General features: G+C 38.1%; 1 protein-coding gene across 1 annotated transcript; it reads left to right on the top strand.

Annotated features, from left to right (window-relative positions):
- Window positions 1-2: 2 nt before the first annotated feature.
- LOC307010966 (exocyst complex component 3) lies at window positions 3-8,040 on the top strand. Its single transcript, XM_079636137.1, has 13 exons — window positions 3-56; window positions 518-580; window positions 2,004-2,099; window positions 2,197-2,800; window positions 2,895-2,979; window positions 4,010-4,135; window positions 4,239-4,339; window positions 4,421-4,534; window positions 6,191-6,314; window positions 6,390-6,512; window positions 6,591-6,743; window positions 6,824-6,945; window positions 7,056-8,040. Exons 2-13 carry the CDS (start codon window positions 559-561, stop codon window positions 7,201-7,203), a joined length of 1,818 nt encoding a protein of 605 aa, XP_079492263.1. The 5' UTR covers window positions 3-56; window positions 518-558; the 3' UTR covers window positions 7,204-8,040.
- The last annotated feature ends 8,822 nt before the right edge of the window (window positions 8,041-16,862 follow it).

The raw sequence follows: 16,862 nt of genomic DNA, 5'->3' as shown, positions 1-16,862 counted from the left end.
GGCTTGTAAAGCTCCTCTGAGAAGAAAGGGACGGGCATTCCCTGGACAGATTTCAGGTAAGAGCTACAGATTATTTACTTGATGGTGCATGTTTTGTGCTCTTTTTTTAGAGACGACACTAAAATGATTTCGATCATTTGTCGGTGAGATTAAGATATAGCATTTCTGATACCATTTAAAAGAACTGACAACCCTTATTTTTCATTCGGTTTCATGTTTACTGTAGGGTAGGCTAGCATAATTCTGCTATTCACAACTGTATATATTTTGTTATAATTCTTCTTTTGAAAGTTATACTCAGTGGGTTAGTAACGAGGGAGAGTGTTTGTTTTTTGCAGGTGGAAAATTCTTGTTGTTTTCCTATGAGTGAATGACTTCCCAGTATTATAAAATCACTATCTGTATGATAATAGTTATAGCTTATAAGATAAAGCACCATATTAAAATGCCTTGAAAGGCTGATGATGCATAATATGTTACTTTCATAAGATATTCTGACTTTTCTTTTCTCATGTAGGCCTATTGTACAGGGTTGTTTAATAGCGGCTGGGATTAACAATGGCAAAATCTTCCACTTCTGGCAAGTATAGCCTATCATTTACATGAAATGTAATAGAATTGAAAAAATGCAATAAAGTAGCAGCAGAGAATGTGGTAATGCCACATGGCTGGGCAAGTGGAAATTTCTAGCCCTACTATGCAAAATGCAAGGAACAATTTGTAAAAGCGCAAAGTGTGATTGTACAATAGCTACTGATGAATAATATGTGCTATCCATTTTCTGAATAATTGATCAGTCATGCTGGGTTAACTCCAAAACCGAGGGAGAGCTGGATCCAAAGAGTTTAATACAAAATACACATAATAACAAAACCACAACAGAGAACAGAACAGAATGAGCAGCACTAAACGTACATCCGTGTAGGACAAGACTCGACAAGGAACATAATAAACCCTGTGGTAAAAATACTATAGGGGGTAATATGCAAACAAGACACACCTGGGAATGATCACAGAATCAGCCTGAAAAACTACAAAGGACTACAAAGATGGCACACAAGACAGTAAACGGGAACAGAAACAGGGAAAATGCAAACTAAAAATCCAATTAACAAAACGCACAACCAGGGATAAAGACAACAGATACTGCACACTTGTGGTCTGCTTTCCAGTTTTCTCCCCATATCCTCACATAATGCTTTAAAACACAGTTTTCTCTCCTTTTTCACTTCTAATCCCTATCAGCTGTGTTTACTGGAATACTTCTAAAGTTGAGAAATACAGCATTCGGTAACGCTTTAGATTACACCAATGTTTAAGCAAAAGTTGCAATTGTTTTAGTTTTCAGAGCTTTAAAAAGCCTATTGTATTGGTACACCATTATTACAAAAAGGTACGCAGTGTTCTTGCTAAATTGGTTCCAAATGTGATTGTTGTATCATAATAGTAGAATAAGGACCCCTTAGTTCTATAATACTTACAGTATAAATATTTTTTTTTTTATTCTCCTGGTTGTTACCCCTTTGTTCCCCAAACTTTACATGTTTTTCCTTTATTACACAAGTACTTTATAGATACACTATAATTACAGAAAGGTACGCTGTTAAATCACTTTAATTACACAGTACTTTCCAGGCTGTAATCTAAAGTGTTACCCAGCATTCATGTCAAAATGAGGGAAAGCACTTTGAAATATCAATCACCATCAATGATGTTACATATTTACATATATTACTATACAGTAGCCTATTAACACATGCTGCAAAATGATTCATCTGAGCTTGCTTTGGGGGTTATTTATTGTCTGCTGATAGTAATTTGTAAATTCTTTTACACTTTTAAGTTTCCTTTTGATATTCAATGGTTGAGAAGGGATGTGAATAATGCAGTCTTATTGTAACATTAAGTGTTAATGTTGTTTTAATACATCTCTCATTTTTAGAAGGAAATGATTGTTGATTTTGTGCAGTACAGATTTGATAATATTTTCTCTGTTTGCACAGTGAAAAACATCTTTCTCAGGTTTTCCTCCATCAGAAAAAGCAAAAAGAAGACATTTGAAATCAATGACACAAAGATCCCTCTAATGCCATGCACAGGTAAATATCTAGTCCATTTGTTGAGGTGGTAATGAAGCCACAAGTGATATTATTCATATCAACACACTCTCTCATTGCCGCTTTATTTTCACAACAGTTTCGCAGATCACAGATTATATACAAACAGATAAGCTGAAGGAGGCCTATCTGAACCTGCTCTCCATGCGCCTGGAGCTCCAGAAAGAATTGAAAGCTCCTCCCACAAATCAAGTTAATAAAGAGGCAGATGTCAATAATCTATTTGTGACTCTGAGGAACAAAATGTCTGTTATTGTACGCAACTCCAGTGCTCTGCCCTCATGCAATAAAGAGCTGCTGGTGTATGTTGCACATATTATCCTGGAGGAAGAGAAGAGACAGGGAGAACCAGGAGCGGTGCCTGGATGGAGGGAAGCATGGAGGGATGCGGTACGAGACGGGGTTCGAGATGCTCTGAAGAAAGTTCACCTGGACCGCCGCGAGCAGAACGCTTCCTGGTTGGCGGTGCATCTGGGGCTTCTGGGTAAAGCTGTGGTGGAGGATTTGGAGAGAGTGAAGACTGAACTTCTGAGCTCATATCCAGCAGACTTTAACGTGTTTGAAACCTATGTGTCCTGCCATCATGAGGCTGTAGGAGAGCATTTAAAGAGACTTCTGGTAGAGGTGACAGAGCTGAAAGATTACCACGCTCTTCTAGATTTCATTATTCATCGCTACCCAAGGTGAGCTTTTTAAAACTTATCACAAAAATGTCTAAATGGCACTTCATTGCATGATTCAGTTTAAATTAAATGGTATCTCATTGGTGTTCCACAGTGATCCGAGAGACAAGCAGAGAATTCTTATAGTGGAAGAAGACTTGCTAAATAATATAAAGACCTCTTACTCTCATTGCCAAATGGTGAGCTACTGCAAGGAAAGAGTTTTAGCTTTCTAGGTTAAAGGTACACTATGTAACCTTTGGGCCAGTTAAAAAAACATTGTTTAACATTGTCGCGTTCTCTTTTTGCCACAAGAATTTCGTAAAAAAAAAATTTAAACGGGTGATTCCCTGTAGGTTTGAGAATTAGCTAGCCTGGGTGCCAGCCCTGACCCCGCCCACAACATTTTTGGGTCGGGAAGTTCGGTCTGGACTCGATCCGTTGAGGAGTAATTATGCTCGGCTCCCAGAAGGCAGAGCCAATCAAATTGCCAGGGCGGGCTTTAATCAATGATGGACAGATGATCTGCGGTTACGTAATCACCACGTCATCAAAGAGCGGTTGGGTTTATTTGGTTTTGAACAAAGATGACTGCAGCTGGAGAATTGAGATGTTTAGATTCCGCTATCGCGTCTGTTATAAAAGAAATCGTCAGCGCATTCATTTTAAAAGACAAACAGAGAACCGCAATCAAGGCATTTGTCGATCGGAAAGATGTGTTTGCCGTCCTTTCTACGGGATTCGGCAAAAGTCGCTAAGAAGATGGGACGCAATGAAAACCAATGGAAGGGATGGGCTCACGATCTCTTTTCTCTGAAGCCTCAGATGAACACGCTTCTTCAGCCTGGTCTCTTTCGTCGCCTTTCTATTTTTTAAAATCAGTCAAGTCGCGTTGCAACCGTGTTATAAAGTTGAGACAGGGCCGACAAATGCGAGAAGATTTATTTGCTTTATTGTCGAGATCTAATCCTAAATGGAGAACTTGTTCGTATATACATACACCTTTTGTATTTCTCTCAAAAATGCTATTCGTGCTTACCATAGTGAATCAGGGTAAGACAAAAACACGTTTTGGAAGAAGGATTTATGATATATTGACTCATTATTTACATTTTGTTTATTTTGAATGAAAAAAGTTACATAGTGTACCTTTTAGCAACTACACCACATAGCCTATTTAGAATTTGTTTACATCAGTTTGTTTTACTGTGATACCATATTTGATATCAGGATGACTTTAAATCTGCACTGGAGAATATTATCATAACTGAAAAAGAAGTGTGGACAATGAAGAAATCTCCTGATAGAACAGATGATGGATTCCTCACTTCAAAAACCTACATGTCCATCTGCCAGGTCAGGACTTAAACTTGTCACTATAGAGGGAGATCAGAAAATGTGTATTATTATTATTTAATTTTTATTTATTTAATTTTCACCTCTGGATTTGTCTTGTTAGCTGATAGCGAGTTATGCTGATAATCTTGAGGAGATCGATGAGAATCTGAGGAAGTCAGTGGTACACTTTTGCTTAGAGGAGCTAAATTCATTTCATACAAGGTTTGTGTCACAGTATTATTATAGATTAACTTGAGATTACTTCTGCATCTTTCCTTCTCTGACAGTTTCCTTCTCTTTTAGATTCGAAGAAGAGTTTTTGCAACACACCCGCTCTCTGTTGACCTCTGACCTGCTGGACTGCTGTCTATGGGTAGAATATCACATCAGCTACATCAACTGTTTTAATTCACTCAAGTAAGTCCATCATGAAAGGGACACTGCCCTTGTGAAAAAGAGTAGCCTACTTATTATGGAAATAATATATTTTAAAATAATATACTTAAGTGTGAACTGAATGTAATGTTTTCAGACACTTCATTGCATGTTAATGGCAATTAAATGCAAATGTATCATAGTTTAAATAGATATTAAACTTTTGAACTTTAGTGTACTGTGTTTTTGAAGTATACTAAAGTACATCGTAATATGCAATTTCAGAATTATTATTTTAATATTGAATAACACACTACACTTTTAAAAGTGTACTTAAGTGTGTTAAGAAACGATCATGAAAGTGTACTTACTTAAAGTACACTTAAGTGGTCTTTTATTTTATTAATATATTATCTGCTAGTATGTTTTTGTTTTAAATATACTTTTAAGATTAGAAGTACACTACAAGTGAACATTAGTATAGTAAAAGTATAATTAAGTACACTTCTTTTTGGACAAAGTACACTTAAGTGTGCTTTGTCCAGTCCAGGGGTGTTAGATGTACAATGAAAAGTTAGAAAAATAAAACATAACATAATCTTATTTGAAAATAACTGGTTTTTACAAACTGATTTAAAGATATACAAAGTTTTGTCATGAAATTCTAGATGGCGCAGACTGATAGGTCCTTAACTCAATCTGTCTGCAATCACATCATTCGCTATAGTGCTCAGCTGATTGGTTCCTGCTGTATCATAGCCAATGAGCTCACATGCTCAACCTTAAAAGACTTTGGGCCCTATTTTAACGATCTAAGGGCATGGTCTAAAGCTCAGGGCGCAATTAGGGTGTGTCCGAATCCACTTTTGCTAGTTTAACGACAGGAAAAAAGACTGAACGCATCTCCAGAGTGCAAACGGATCTGCTCGTGCATGAGGTTAAAACAGACCATACGGGACATGCCGGATTCCACCATATCTTTATGTACACCCTGTGTGTGTGTAATAAGCAGAGTGCACGTTGTGGACCCACCTATAGGCGCACATTACTAAAGCGCTTTTTAAATAACAAAAAAAATATTGTGCCATTGACTTTAGACCAGGTTTTTGTCGGTCAATGGCTCAGTCTATTTCAGTTGCCTCAAAATAGCAACACGCCAACAATGTGCCTGAACACACCTCGTTTTCAGACCTGAATAGGCGCAAATGCATTTGCTATTTAAACAACGTGGCACAGGATGGGAAAAGAATAACTGCGTCAAGCTGAAACTAGCAAAAAACACTTGCGTCGAGCATGGGGCTGCATTGAGCCGGCCATGACAGGGCCCTTGGTTAGCAATTGCTGTAGCAGTTGCAGCGCACTTTCAGAAACCCTCCACCTTCCCCAGCTAGATCTGCTACGGATATTTCTGATATGCCATATTGTACAGCAGCAGCATGTCTTAGTTGCTGCTCACAGCTGTGTGTCGTGTATATATTGGCAGTAGCAAGTCCCGTGTTTGCTTTGTAGCAGCGGCGTATAGTAGATCTATCCTGCTTAGACCAAACATATAAACACTGTCATACCAATGCAAACACTCCGAGAGTTGTCATGACAGAAATCTGTTTAATCTCAATCTTCTGTGAGTCCCTGTCCCTGTGTCAGTCCTTTGAGACATACATGTCAAAGTCTTTTTTTATGTCACGGCTTTTGTTACAGAGAGAATATGCCGTTTTATAGGGAGAACTTTTCAGCTCAGGTGGAGCAGCTGGAGAAAGATGTGGATGGACTGATTCAAAGACTTAGCCAGACCCTGATAAAACATTTCGAAACTGATATCAAGGTGGGCCTTACCGTAGATATTTTTTTATAGTTGAAGATTACAATATTACTAACTACAATGCAATTTCCCCCAAAGCCTTACATGGATGGTATGATGACAAAAAAATGGCTGAAAACAAATGGAGATTTTAAAGAAGTTACTTGTAGAATAGAGAATTATCGTGGGCTCTGTAAATCCATGAGAGCTCCATCAGCTCAAGTGAGTCCTGTCATCTACTCAGAGATTCTCTCCAACGGCTACAGACCACCACTTTTAACACGGTGTCTGTATTTCCAGGTTTTCGTGAATGATGTGCACTATTATGTAGCCAGAGAATATGTATCACAGCTGATGAAGAAAAAATATTCATGCAAAAAAACCAAGAGCGAAGATGCTGCTGTAAAACTGAGAGAACAATGGAATGAACTCAAGAAACTATTTGAGGACATGGTAAGATCCAGTCTAGCATTAAATAATGTGGAATATACAAGTGGATTGTTCATGCACTGACAATATTATTCTGTACACAGGGGTCATCCTTAAACTGGCTTTATCCGTTGGGAGATTACCTCAGTGACATCATTGGAATGGAAAATGAGAGAAAGATAAAAGATCTGTTAATTCCATTAGTTAGTAATTACCCAGACATCAGGTAAGTGTTATAATAACTTTGAATATGCTACTATTTTAAAACCATACATTGTTTTGTTCACTTGTTTGATTACATGTAACCACTCCCTTACTGTCTCTTCTCGTCTTTAGCAAGAAGCAGTTGTCAGCTGTTCTGTACTTCCGAGACAACGGTTTTAGCTTGGAGAAGCACAATGTTATTAATCAGTTTACCGTGCTTAAACGGGATGCTGGGAACACAAATCATGATCGCTCCTTCTTCACTGACATACTTTCCTGAAATACAACATTTGTAGATGTGCAATACATTATTTGATGTACTAAATTATCAGATAACAGAATATATAACAAAATATTTTGTGTTTAATTTGAATTAATTAATAAAGCAATAAAATTGATAAAGATGACACGTGTATTTTCACAAAGTAACACACTTTTATTTTTTTACAGTGAGATTACTTTTGGCCATTCTGGATCTTCAGTTGCATTACTTTTGATAATTTTGTTCAAAGCCTGTACAGTACATTTTATTGTTAGCAGGTATTGTTAGTTTACAATCTCCGCTAAAAAAAGCACTCGTGATCTGAAACCACAGACAAACCAATATGTTAGTTTATTAATCTCCATTATTCTGCTGAAATGAAAGTATACTGTGTTCCTTCATAAGGCTGCATGTGCTGTTTGCTGCAATGCTAAATCTGCATGCTAACTTTATCGGGAATAAATTGTAATAAATCCAAACATGACTCAACTATGTGGTTTGCGATTGCTGTTGCTGAATAAATGTACAACGTCTGTGCTTTTTCGTAATCTGGAATTAATGTTGTTTTTTAATGGGTTTGACCAGTTTTCATAATGCTGAGAGTGTGTTAATGTAAATTATAAATATAATAAAATACTCTGCTTATGAGTTGACATTCTCTTGATTTGTACTTACAGGAAAGTGCAATAATTCTGCTGAAATGTATAAAGAAATGTCTCCAATTAGATGGATTTGAGCAAAATTATTGTGATTAGCAGTTTTTTGTGCAGCCCGAATTTGGTGTATGTTTTGGTTGTTTGTCCTTATACTTGCCAATAGGGGGAGACATTAAACTATAGACAAACAATTTGCATTATTTCCATATTGTGTAATCATTCAACAAATTGTGTATTACAAAAAGAGACTTGATGGACTCAGTCTGTTTATCTACTGTGATATCAATCATGAAAATGTGATGTGTACAACATAATGTCGGACAAGATATTTGAAAAAATATTTCCCTCTGTGTTTTTGAAATAATTTTTTTATAATGACCAGGTAAAAGTATAGGCTAATATATCTTTCCACATGCAAATAGTGTATAGTTGTGTGCCTGCAAGTGAAAGTGTGTTATTTCAGGACAGGCTGGCTTGTGTCCAGATGTCCTGAGGATTACAATCTTATCTGTAGAGTTAGATGCGATGAAATGGAAGGGGATTTTAAAGATATTTGTAGTTGAGAGATTGAATGCCATAGGTCTCTGACTCATCCATAAGTCCTTTTCTTCATAAATGACACTTTGCTCACATTCTCTCACCTCTACATAAGCATCTCTTCACTTCCTAGGTCTGAATATTTACTTTTTTCTCCTCTTTTTTAAGAGGATACAGCTTATTCAAATATCTTCTGGCTGATTTGTATATAGAAACCAGAGGCAGCAGATGACTCCCTGGGTGTCATGTCATTGTGTGTGTGTGTGTGTGTGTGTGTGTGTGTGTGTGTGTTGAATAGTCTCTGGTGCTCAGTAAGTATTATATTTAGCTCATCACAGCATTCCTTATGTCAGAAGATTTCTAGCACTCTCTCTTACCCTGCCTTACCTTGTCGTTCGGAGCAGTTGTATGTCACACTAAGATACATCGCAAACATGCATGTAATCACATCAGTCATGATAAATGCTATCAGGTTTAATGAAAACCTGATGAGGTTGCACAGACCCACTTTACATCACTCTTGATCATTGGAGGGTTAACGAGGCTTACAATAAAGCTGCAGGATATTGAGGACATTGAGTGGATGGGGAAAAGATGGTTACACTTTATTTTAAAGGCCCGCTGAAGTGCCTTGGAACATGCATCATTATTCAACGTGTTCACGTAATTTCCACCTAAACAGGAAGGGCAGGGACATTTCGAACAGCTCCTCCCCTTTTTAAAATAGCCAATAGCGGTAAAGCCACAGTTTCCTCCTAATTTCCTCCATTATCACTTTATGATACGGCATTCTGTGCAGAATTCAAATGGGTTCGATATGTTTTGTGGTCTATCATTTATCGTGCAATCGTGTCTCTAGACCGGATCAAACTGTGTGTGTGGGCTGCGGTGGTCCGCGTGATACTAACGTGAAACCAGACTTCATTCGCTCCAATGGAAACACTGTCTGAATCATTCCCTATGCCCTATATAGTGCACTATGTGCCATTCACCATGTTTAAAATAGTAAATGTGTGAACAAGTGACCGAATTTAGCAGCAGCTTAAGCTTCTATTTATAATGTGGGCGGACACTTTAGATTCGAGACATTTGATTGGACAGAAAATCTGATATGAAAGCTGAAAAATTGAGAGATGTAGGCTACGTTTTGAATGGTTACATCTAAATAACAATTTTGTAATTTGTTTGGAGCACACTAGCATACAGGTATATAGCTTAACAACTTTAAGGTGATGTAGTTACATTGTAATTATTTAAATAAGTAATATTAATTAACTAGCCTACGTGTTAGGGTTTGGTTTAGGGTTATTTGGTTTAGGGTTATTTGCAATTATGCATAATTTATTGTTCTTTCTATAGTAAGTAGGCTACATGTAGTAATGTGTAACTACGTCACCTTAAAATAAAGTGTTACCAAAAAGACGCATGCAAACCTAAAGCCAGAACAGTGTTGTGAAAGGAGGACATATATTTGGAAAGACATGTAAAGTTCTTCCTTCTCTCAGTTACTCTTTATACATATTTCTCACATGTATGTTGGTTCAGTTTCTTCTCAGACAAAGAGTTTTGATTACTATTAAACTGCACAGAAACAGGGATTTTTCAGGGATCTCTAACCATCCCCTAAACTTTTCTGCATAACTTGCACCATGCATAACATTCACCATAGCAACCACCCCAGAACACCCTAGCAACCAAATACACTTTTCTCCAAATATACATGTAAAAATCTATTTTGTCTTACATTTTTTTAATTCAACATTTAATGGGTGACGATGAGGGCTGAGTACTGGTTCAAATGCTGATTATTGCTTCACTAAAAATAAGAGAGGACTGCCCTAGTTTTCTGTTCTCGCTTCTAGAAACAGCAACATTACACTTCAAAAAGAAATCTGTATTCTACTGTAAGACTGCCAATCATCTGTTCATCAGTTCATAGTTTCAGAAACTTTTGGAACTATAGAGTGTGCTTTGTATCCTGAGCATATCACATAAAATAACATACATTTCAGATTGCCTAGAGGATTTTTTTTATATATATATCTTTTGCTCAGGAATGTCTATACACATATAGGTTATATGTTCTTGCCTTACACTATTACACTTCTTCATTTAAGCAAACAACCTTCTGCTTTATCCTGTTTCCCAGACAGCAACATATTGTCGGCCCAGATTCTGCCCACATCTGGTAGCCTACATGTGGATTCCACATGGCCCAGATGCGGGCCCAATCTGGGACTGCTGTCTGGGTTATTTTTTGCACAATTTTTGTGCAGTATCTAGACACTAATTGAGTACGTATATACAGTCTGTATTTATTATGTCTGTAAAAAGGTTGGGTATAGGCAATTTTTGGTCTGAATGCAATGATATGTCTATGCGCACCCTGCTTTTGCAGACATCACACGTCATCAGTGTGTTCCATGAGGCGTAGACCATATGTATACGTAAATGTCACGTTCTACCACTCCAGACGCGTCGGCGCGCCCGTCATCTTGCAACGTTCAGCGTTCACTCACAGTAAGAATCAATGTTGTGAAACTGCCAAGGTTTAAATTCCCGAAGAAATGGGATAACTTTTCACAGGTGAGAATTTGTTGGTATGTATTTTTATATGTATTAACTCAATATTACACATTTGGTACTTTTAATGTTTATACTTTTACTATGGTAACTAATTAATGCTCACGGCTTTGTCTTGTTGTATTCAAAATCATGTGCTGAAGTCTATTGCAGATATATATATTCATACATGCGCATAACTCCGATTGCAGACGCTCAGCCAACTTGCTCTCGAATGTTCACGGACCGACTTTGACCGTTCCAATATGGTGGACGGCTTACGTAGCATAGTGGCTTATTGAAACTCCCAATAATGATCTCCCAATAATGACAAACAGCAGCTACCTTTTACAGATCCTCCTGTACCAAAACAAAGGGCTTATTCTGCGTTCACGCCATGAGATGGCAACCCGTGATGTTCAATGAGTCTGTTCACATCCTCAGACTCTTTTTTTACGTTTCTATATAAACACTATCAACTCTGAAATTAATCTGCAGCTGTCAGGTGGTACAAGTAAGAGCTCTTAAAGTTGTTTACGCTCATTATTATTGTAATGTTATGTGCTGTGAGACATGCATTTATAGCCTTTATAGCGTCTACCTGATTTGTTAGTTAATTGTTGACCTTGTAAAGACCTGTCAAACATTAAACACTGTCTGCATTGTGGCAGCGGAGACACTGTGTTTTGCTTCTTTCTCTGCCGAAGAAGAGAATGTCATGACTAACTTAACCAACAAACATCTGTCTCAGATACACAGGGAAACGTGCGAGAAGCTAATTTTGTTGATGCAAATGCACAGCTTTGCATACATAATAGGTCGACAGCCAGACGCAAAACAAAGGACTGAATGGAAATGAGCACAATTTCACGAACAACCATGGCTGGCATGAACAGGGATGAATGAAATTATTTTCTCGCATGTAATCCTGCATTTTGTTGACCATGAAACACCCTTTTTCCCTTTCTTTCTCCCTCCATTACAGGCGTGCTGTCTCGCTCAAATGTGCTCTTGTCTAGGGATGAAATCAAAAACGAACTTGTGTCACTCAATGTGCTGTCAGTTTCTGAGAGAGAAAGAGCGTGACTGAGAGCCACCACTGAGAGCTGAACAGCATTATGGGTAAGAACAAACAGAATCGGCAACAAAGGCAAAAGTGTAGCCCTCAAATCCCAGTGCATCTCATTTGATTCTGTTTTATCTTGATGGTGTAGTTTTAAACATCAATAATAACCAGATCCAAACCAGGCAGATTCACACTTCATGATTTACTTTCCATTGAGATACCCAGGGGCGGTATATACTGAGTTGAGTTTTTATGTGCTGTCTAGCTGGATCCCTTTCATGTAGAAGTATAAATAACTTAGAGAATGTTGTTTGGATGTTGAATATGTTGTATGCTCCCTAAACTCAAATAAATTAAAGAGGGGAGGCACCAAATGGACCAACACAGCTGATCTTTTTGTCATTGTGTAAGCTGACCTAAGCCTCACCCTCAGTTCACTGAAGGGCTTATAATAGAGTTCTCATGAAAGCTGTCTTCACAAACAAGCACTGACAGACAAGTGACAAGCTCTTCATGATCCATCTGTCACCTGAGCCAAACCTGCCCGAGTAGGTGTAACAGACTACACAAATAAGCATAAGCATACACACACTGTCACACGGCAGAACTGCAGTGAGGTCACGAGATCATCAAAAGGATGACGTTTCGGAAACTTTCTCTTTAGTGATCTAGAAAAGAGAAAGACCAAACAGAGTTCTGGTAGATCAATTATTAGATTTCTTGTGGCGCCACACCTTTATAGGAACGCCAGCTGGAGGCCAAAACAAGTCCCTCCGTTCCCCCGCTATAGCTATTATAAACAGGCTTGTACTACTAAGTACTAAGACAGTCATTTTAAAACACCAAATTCAGTATGCATGTTATAAATATAACATGATATGCACAGACAAGCAGCTGAACCCAGAATATTTAGATATTCTAGATATCACCAAAGCAGTGATCTAAATATTCATGGCTTGAAACATAAACTGAAAGGCCTGTGCTGCAGTTCTATGGATGTTTTGGCCTCCAGGTCTCCACGCTTGTCATGTGACTATAAACTGTGAATATGGAGGAAGGAAAACTCCAAGTTTTCTCCTGATAGAGAAAAATATTTCCTTTTCAATGCATACCGGTAAATAAATCTATTCATTGCTATGTGTATGAGTCTAATAAAGTAGATTTAGACACATTTAGGCTACTTATTATACATATACTACTGGACATGCACACACATTTTCACTGTTAATGCTAGCAAGAAAAAAAATACACACACACATGAATACACACACAAGTACAAACACACACAATCATCTTTAATTGCATTAATGGATGACTTAAGTGGGAATTTGATTGAGATTACATTTAGCAGGTCTGCCAAGTTATTGAAAAGAGATGCACAAATAGAACATAAAAGAAAACAATATTATTATTATCTTTGGGTTAACTATACAATAAGTAAAAACGCACATAGGCCTACTGCATTGACTCACTATGCAACTCTAACAGGGTGTTAAATGAAAACTAATCAAAGAGATAATAAGAATGCTCATTACTGAGTGTTATTTTTAGCAATATAAATGTGACACATTGACCTATTAAAATTGTATTTAAAGGGATAGTTCACCCAAAAATTAAAATATTTATGTCTGCTCTAGATCTCTTCCATGAGAGATGTGCGTAGCAATATCCAATTTGTGAACAAATGAGTCAGATCTTTTAACTCAATGACTCGATGATCCAATGGCAGCAGTTTTCAGTCTAGAGAGTATTATTAGTGAATAACCAATTAAACTTTACTCTGATCCTAAATTCACCATAAAACATGGCATATTGGTGCCTGTATGTTTTACTTAAATTATAGCCATATATTTCATTAAGTGATATTAGGTTATTACTGATCTATTGGACCTAAATCTGCTTTCTATCTAAAAATCCGCTAACAACCACCATATTAATACCGGAGGTAAAGCAGAAAATGATATGATGAATCCGAATTCATATAATACTCGTAAATAGATGGTGAATGAGCACTAAAACAATGCAATAAACATTAACTAATTAACAGAAAATGAAACACAAAACACCCCAATGAACATCATACTGAGAAAATGATGACATTATTTTTGGACTTTGAATTTTTGACTGCAGCATGTAAAAATTATATCTCTCTGTGCGTGTGTGTGTGTGTGTGTGTGTGTACTCTAGTGTCCCCTAGGTTATGGGGACCAAATTTTACCAAAAGGATAGTAATATATACCTATATTTTGACCTTGTATAGGGAAATCTTGTTGGTCCCCGTGAGAGCTCAGCTTATAAATCATACAAAATTACGTTTTTTGAACATCTAAAAATGCAAAAAGCTTCCTGTGATGGGTAGGTTTAGGGGGTAGAGGGATAGAATATACAATTTACACAGTATAAAATTCCTTACGTCAATGACAGTCCCCATAAAACATGGAAATCAGTGTGTGTGTTTGTGCATGTGTGTATGGAGGTGTTTCATTCTTTGCCATCTCACCTGGCTGTATTTGAAATCAGCAGTTTGAAGCCGGCAGAGACGAACTGAGGGGAAGATAAAAGCAATGACTTTTTATAACTAGAAAGAGAAACTTTACTAGAGCACCGTTCACTACGGCAGACTGTTCAACGAGCTGCACACCTCTGAGCAGAGATTTGACGCACTTATATCCTTGAAATAATATAAAAGAGTAGAAACGGCTATATCTCACCAAATAGCATAAACAAACAAAGATGTAAGATTGGGACTGCAGCTATATAATAATGACGATGATGATGTGAAGCATGCAGCCGATAGCTGTGTTGCTAATCAGGCTCCTGAACTAGGTCAAGTGCCACTATCCATGTCTGATGTAACCAAACCCCTACATTGAACCATCTCCATAGTTACCCAGCGCAAGCACCGAGGGGTTTTGACTGAAGTGGAAAAGAGATAAAAAGGAAAACAATGACATTAACAAAGGACAGGCAATGCAAATCTAGAAATGGTGTACTCGTGTGTCAGTAAGAGTCACTTTATTCAGGACTTAAATTCATAATATAAACAGGTCGAGTTTCCATTCAGATACTTAGCATGGCAAGTGAAATGTTTTGGTTTTGGACAGTGACATTAATACTGACATGCACGGTAAAATCCGTGAAAGTAGAGTGCATGTCATGGTTGTTAGGGGATTTTTGGATCAGTGGGCAAGCGATGCCCGTCACATGTTGTAGAGTGAACTCGAGTCATCAGGGTCACGTTAATCACAGAAAGGTCACTGAGCTCTGTGGACAACTTAATCTCTTCGCTCACTCTTTCTGTTTAGATCCCAATGCTGTTAAAAACAAGGACACTTTAATCAATCTCATTCTGAACTCACTCATTCATAGTCAGTCATCTTATTTCTGGAGTGATTGTGATTTCACTTAAACGCCTTCTAAAGTGCTCCTCCTGCATATGCCTTGTTGTCTGTATGTATTTTGCACTTAACATAATCTGACCCATGTCTGTTTTACGTATTTAAATGCTTATACCTACTTAAATCTGTTTTTACTTATAAATCTGTTTAAACCATTTTATTTGCAGTCCACATAGCAACAAAAACCTCCACATAAAGTTTAGGTGTAGGCCTACTTAACTTTATAAAACAAAATCTGAGACCATGCCCCAATATTGCACAAGACATGCTGTGATATTCTTGCATTATTATTGCAATGTGTTTATTTATTAATAAGGTAATATGACATTTTTACCCATGTTTAACATTTGCATTAAAGGATTAAAAAAGCTATTTACATGTATACTAGTGTGCATACAGTACACTATAGGTCAAAAGTATAGGTTAAAAATATTTAGATTCTGTTATTGGGGGAACTCGACTGCGTCAGTTGCTGACACCATGGGAATGCCTTTACATGTACAAGCTTTTGTCTGAAGCAAGTGTGAAAATGTGCCAATTCTATTGGCCAAGGCAGTTATGTGATGTGACTCAGCATGTCGGCATGACCATAGAAGGGCGCCTGCTTTAGAAGTGATCAGCTTCTTTGTCTTTAAGAAGTGCTCTGTCTGTAAAAAAAAAAAAAAAAGCAGGTCATCAACACTCCCCCTTCATGAGCCTTCAGTTTCTTCCCGTTCTCCATAATGAGTTTGTGGAAGAAACTGTATTCTGCTCGCATAGTTACCGGTACACCATGCAGCTGGGAAAGGCTCTGCACAACATGACGGTGTTTCAGGCGTGCCAGGCTTAGCTTCTCAATAATCGCAGGTATTGGCACCTGAGGCAGTCTTGGAATCCACAGATCTTGCCGTCCGTGCCACAAAGCAGATGCTTCTGCTTTGTGCCATCGGCTATCTGTGGCTGCTAACGTTGCATCTGTGGCTGAACTTATAGGGGATAAAGGAGAAGGATAAAACTTTTCTCTTTGGTAACCCGATGTTGCCCTCTGGCCTCTTTTTACTGTTTGATTTGGTAGTCGAGAGGTTTAGAGAGGCAAAAGTTTAGAAGTTCAGTCTAGGGCATTCCAGAGGTTCATCCCTCGGCTTGTCCAGGGTTGGTCAACCCCTCTGACCCGCGGCCTGGGAATAGTTTCTGGCAGAGGGTCAGAAGGTGAGCGTGGCAGCCTGCACTCGCCCTCCGAGGAGTCGGGGTCAAGGCAGCATGCCCAGAGCGGGCCTTTAAGGACCTTAAAGAGGTCATTTCAGTTTGCAGGTCTGGTTGCGATCCACTCTCTTGTCTGTTTTGCCTAGTTAGAGGTGACAGTTAGTCGGTTACATGGTGCTTCCCAGAGGAGTAGTGGGGGTTGGACCAGGACTCTTGGAGATCTATGTAGAGGCGCAGTGGCTAAGTTGAGCAGAGATGAGCGGGGAAGCATTGGTG

This window comes from Phoxinus phoxinus, assembly GCF_949152265.1.
Source record: "Phoxinus phoxinus genome assembly, chromosome: 14".
In the NCBI taxonomy this organism is placed as follows: domain Eukaryota; kingdom Metazoa; phylum Chordata; class Actinopteri; order Cypriniformes; family Leuciscidae; genus Phoxinus; species Phoxinus phoxinus.
Note: the sequence above shows the minus strand (reverse complement) of the source record. Positions and strands in the feature narration are given on the sequence as shown.

Bases quoted from the DNA above. Each gene is read 5' to 3' on its own strand.
- LOC307010966 (XM_079636137.1), top strand. From the start codon at position 559: ATGGCAAAATCTTCCACTTCTG. The intron at 2,801-2,894 runs GTGAGCTTTTTA...GGTGTTCCACAG, and splicing joins ATTATTCATCGCTACCCAAG to TGATCCGAGAGACAAGCAGA. The intron at 6,315-6,389 runs GTGGGCCTTACC...TTTCCCCCAAAG, and splicing joins ATTTCGAAACTGATATCAAG to CCTTACATGGATGGTATGAT.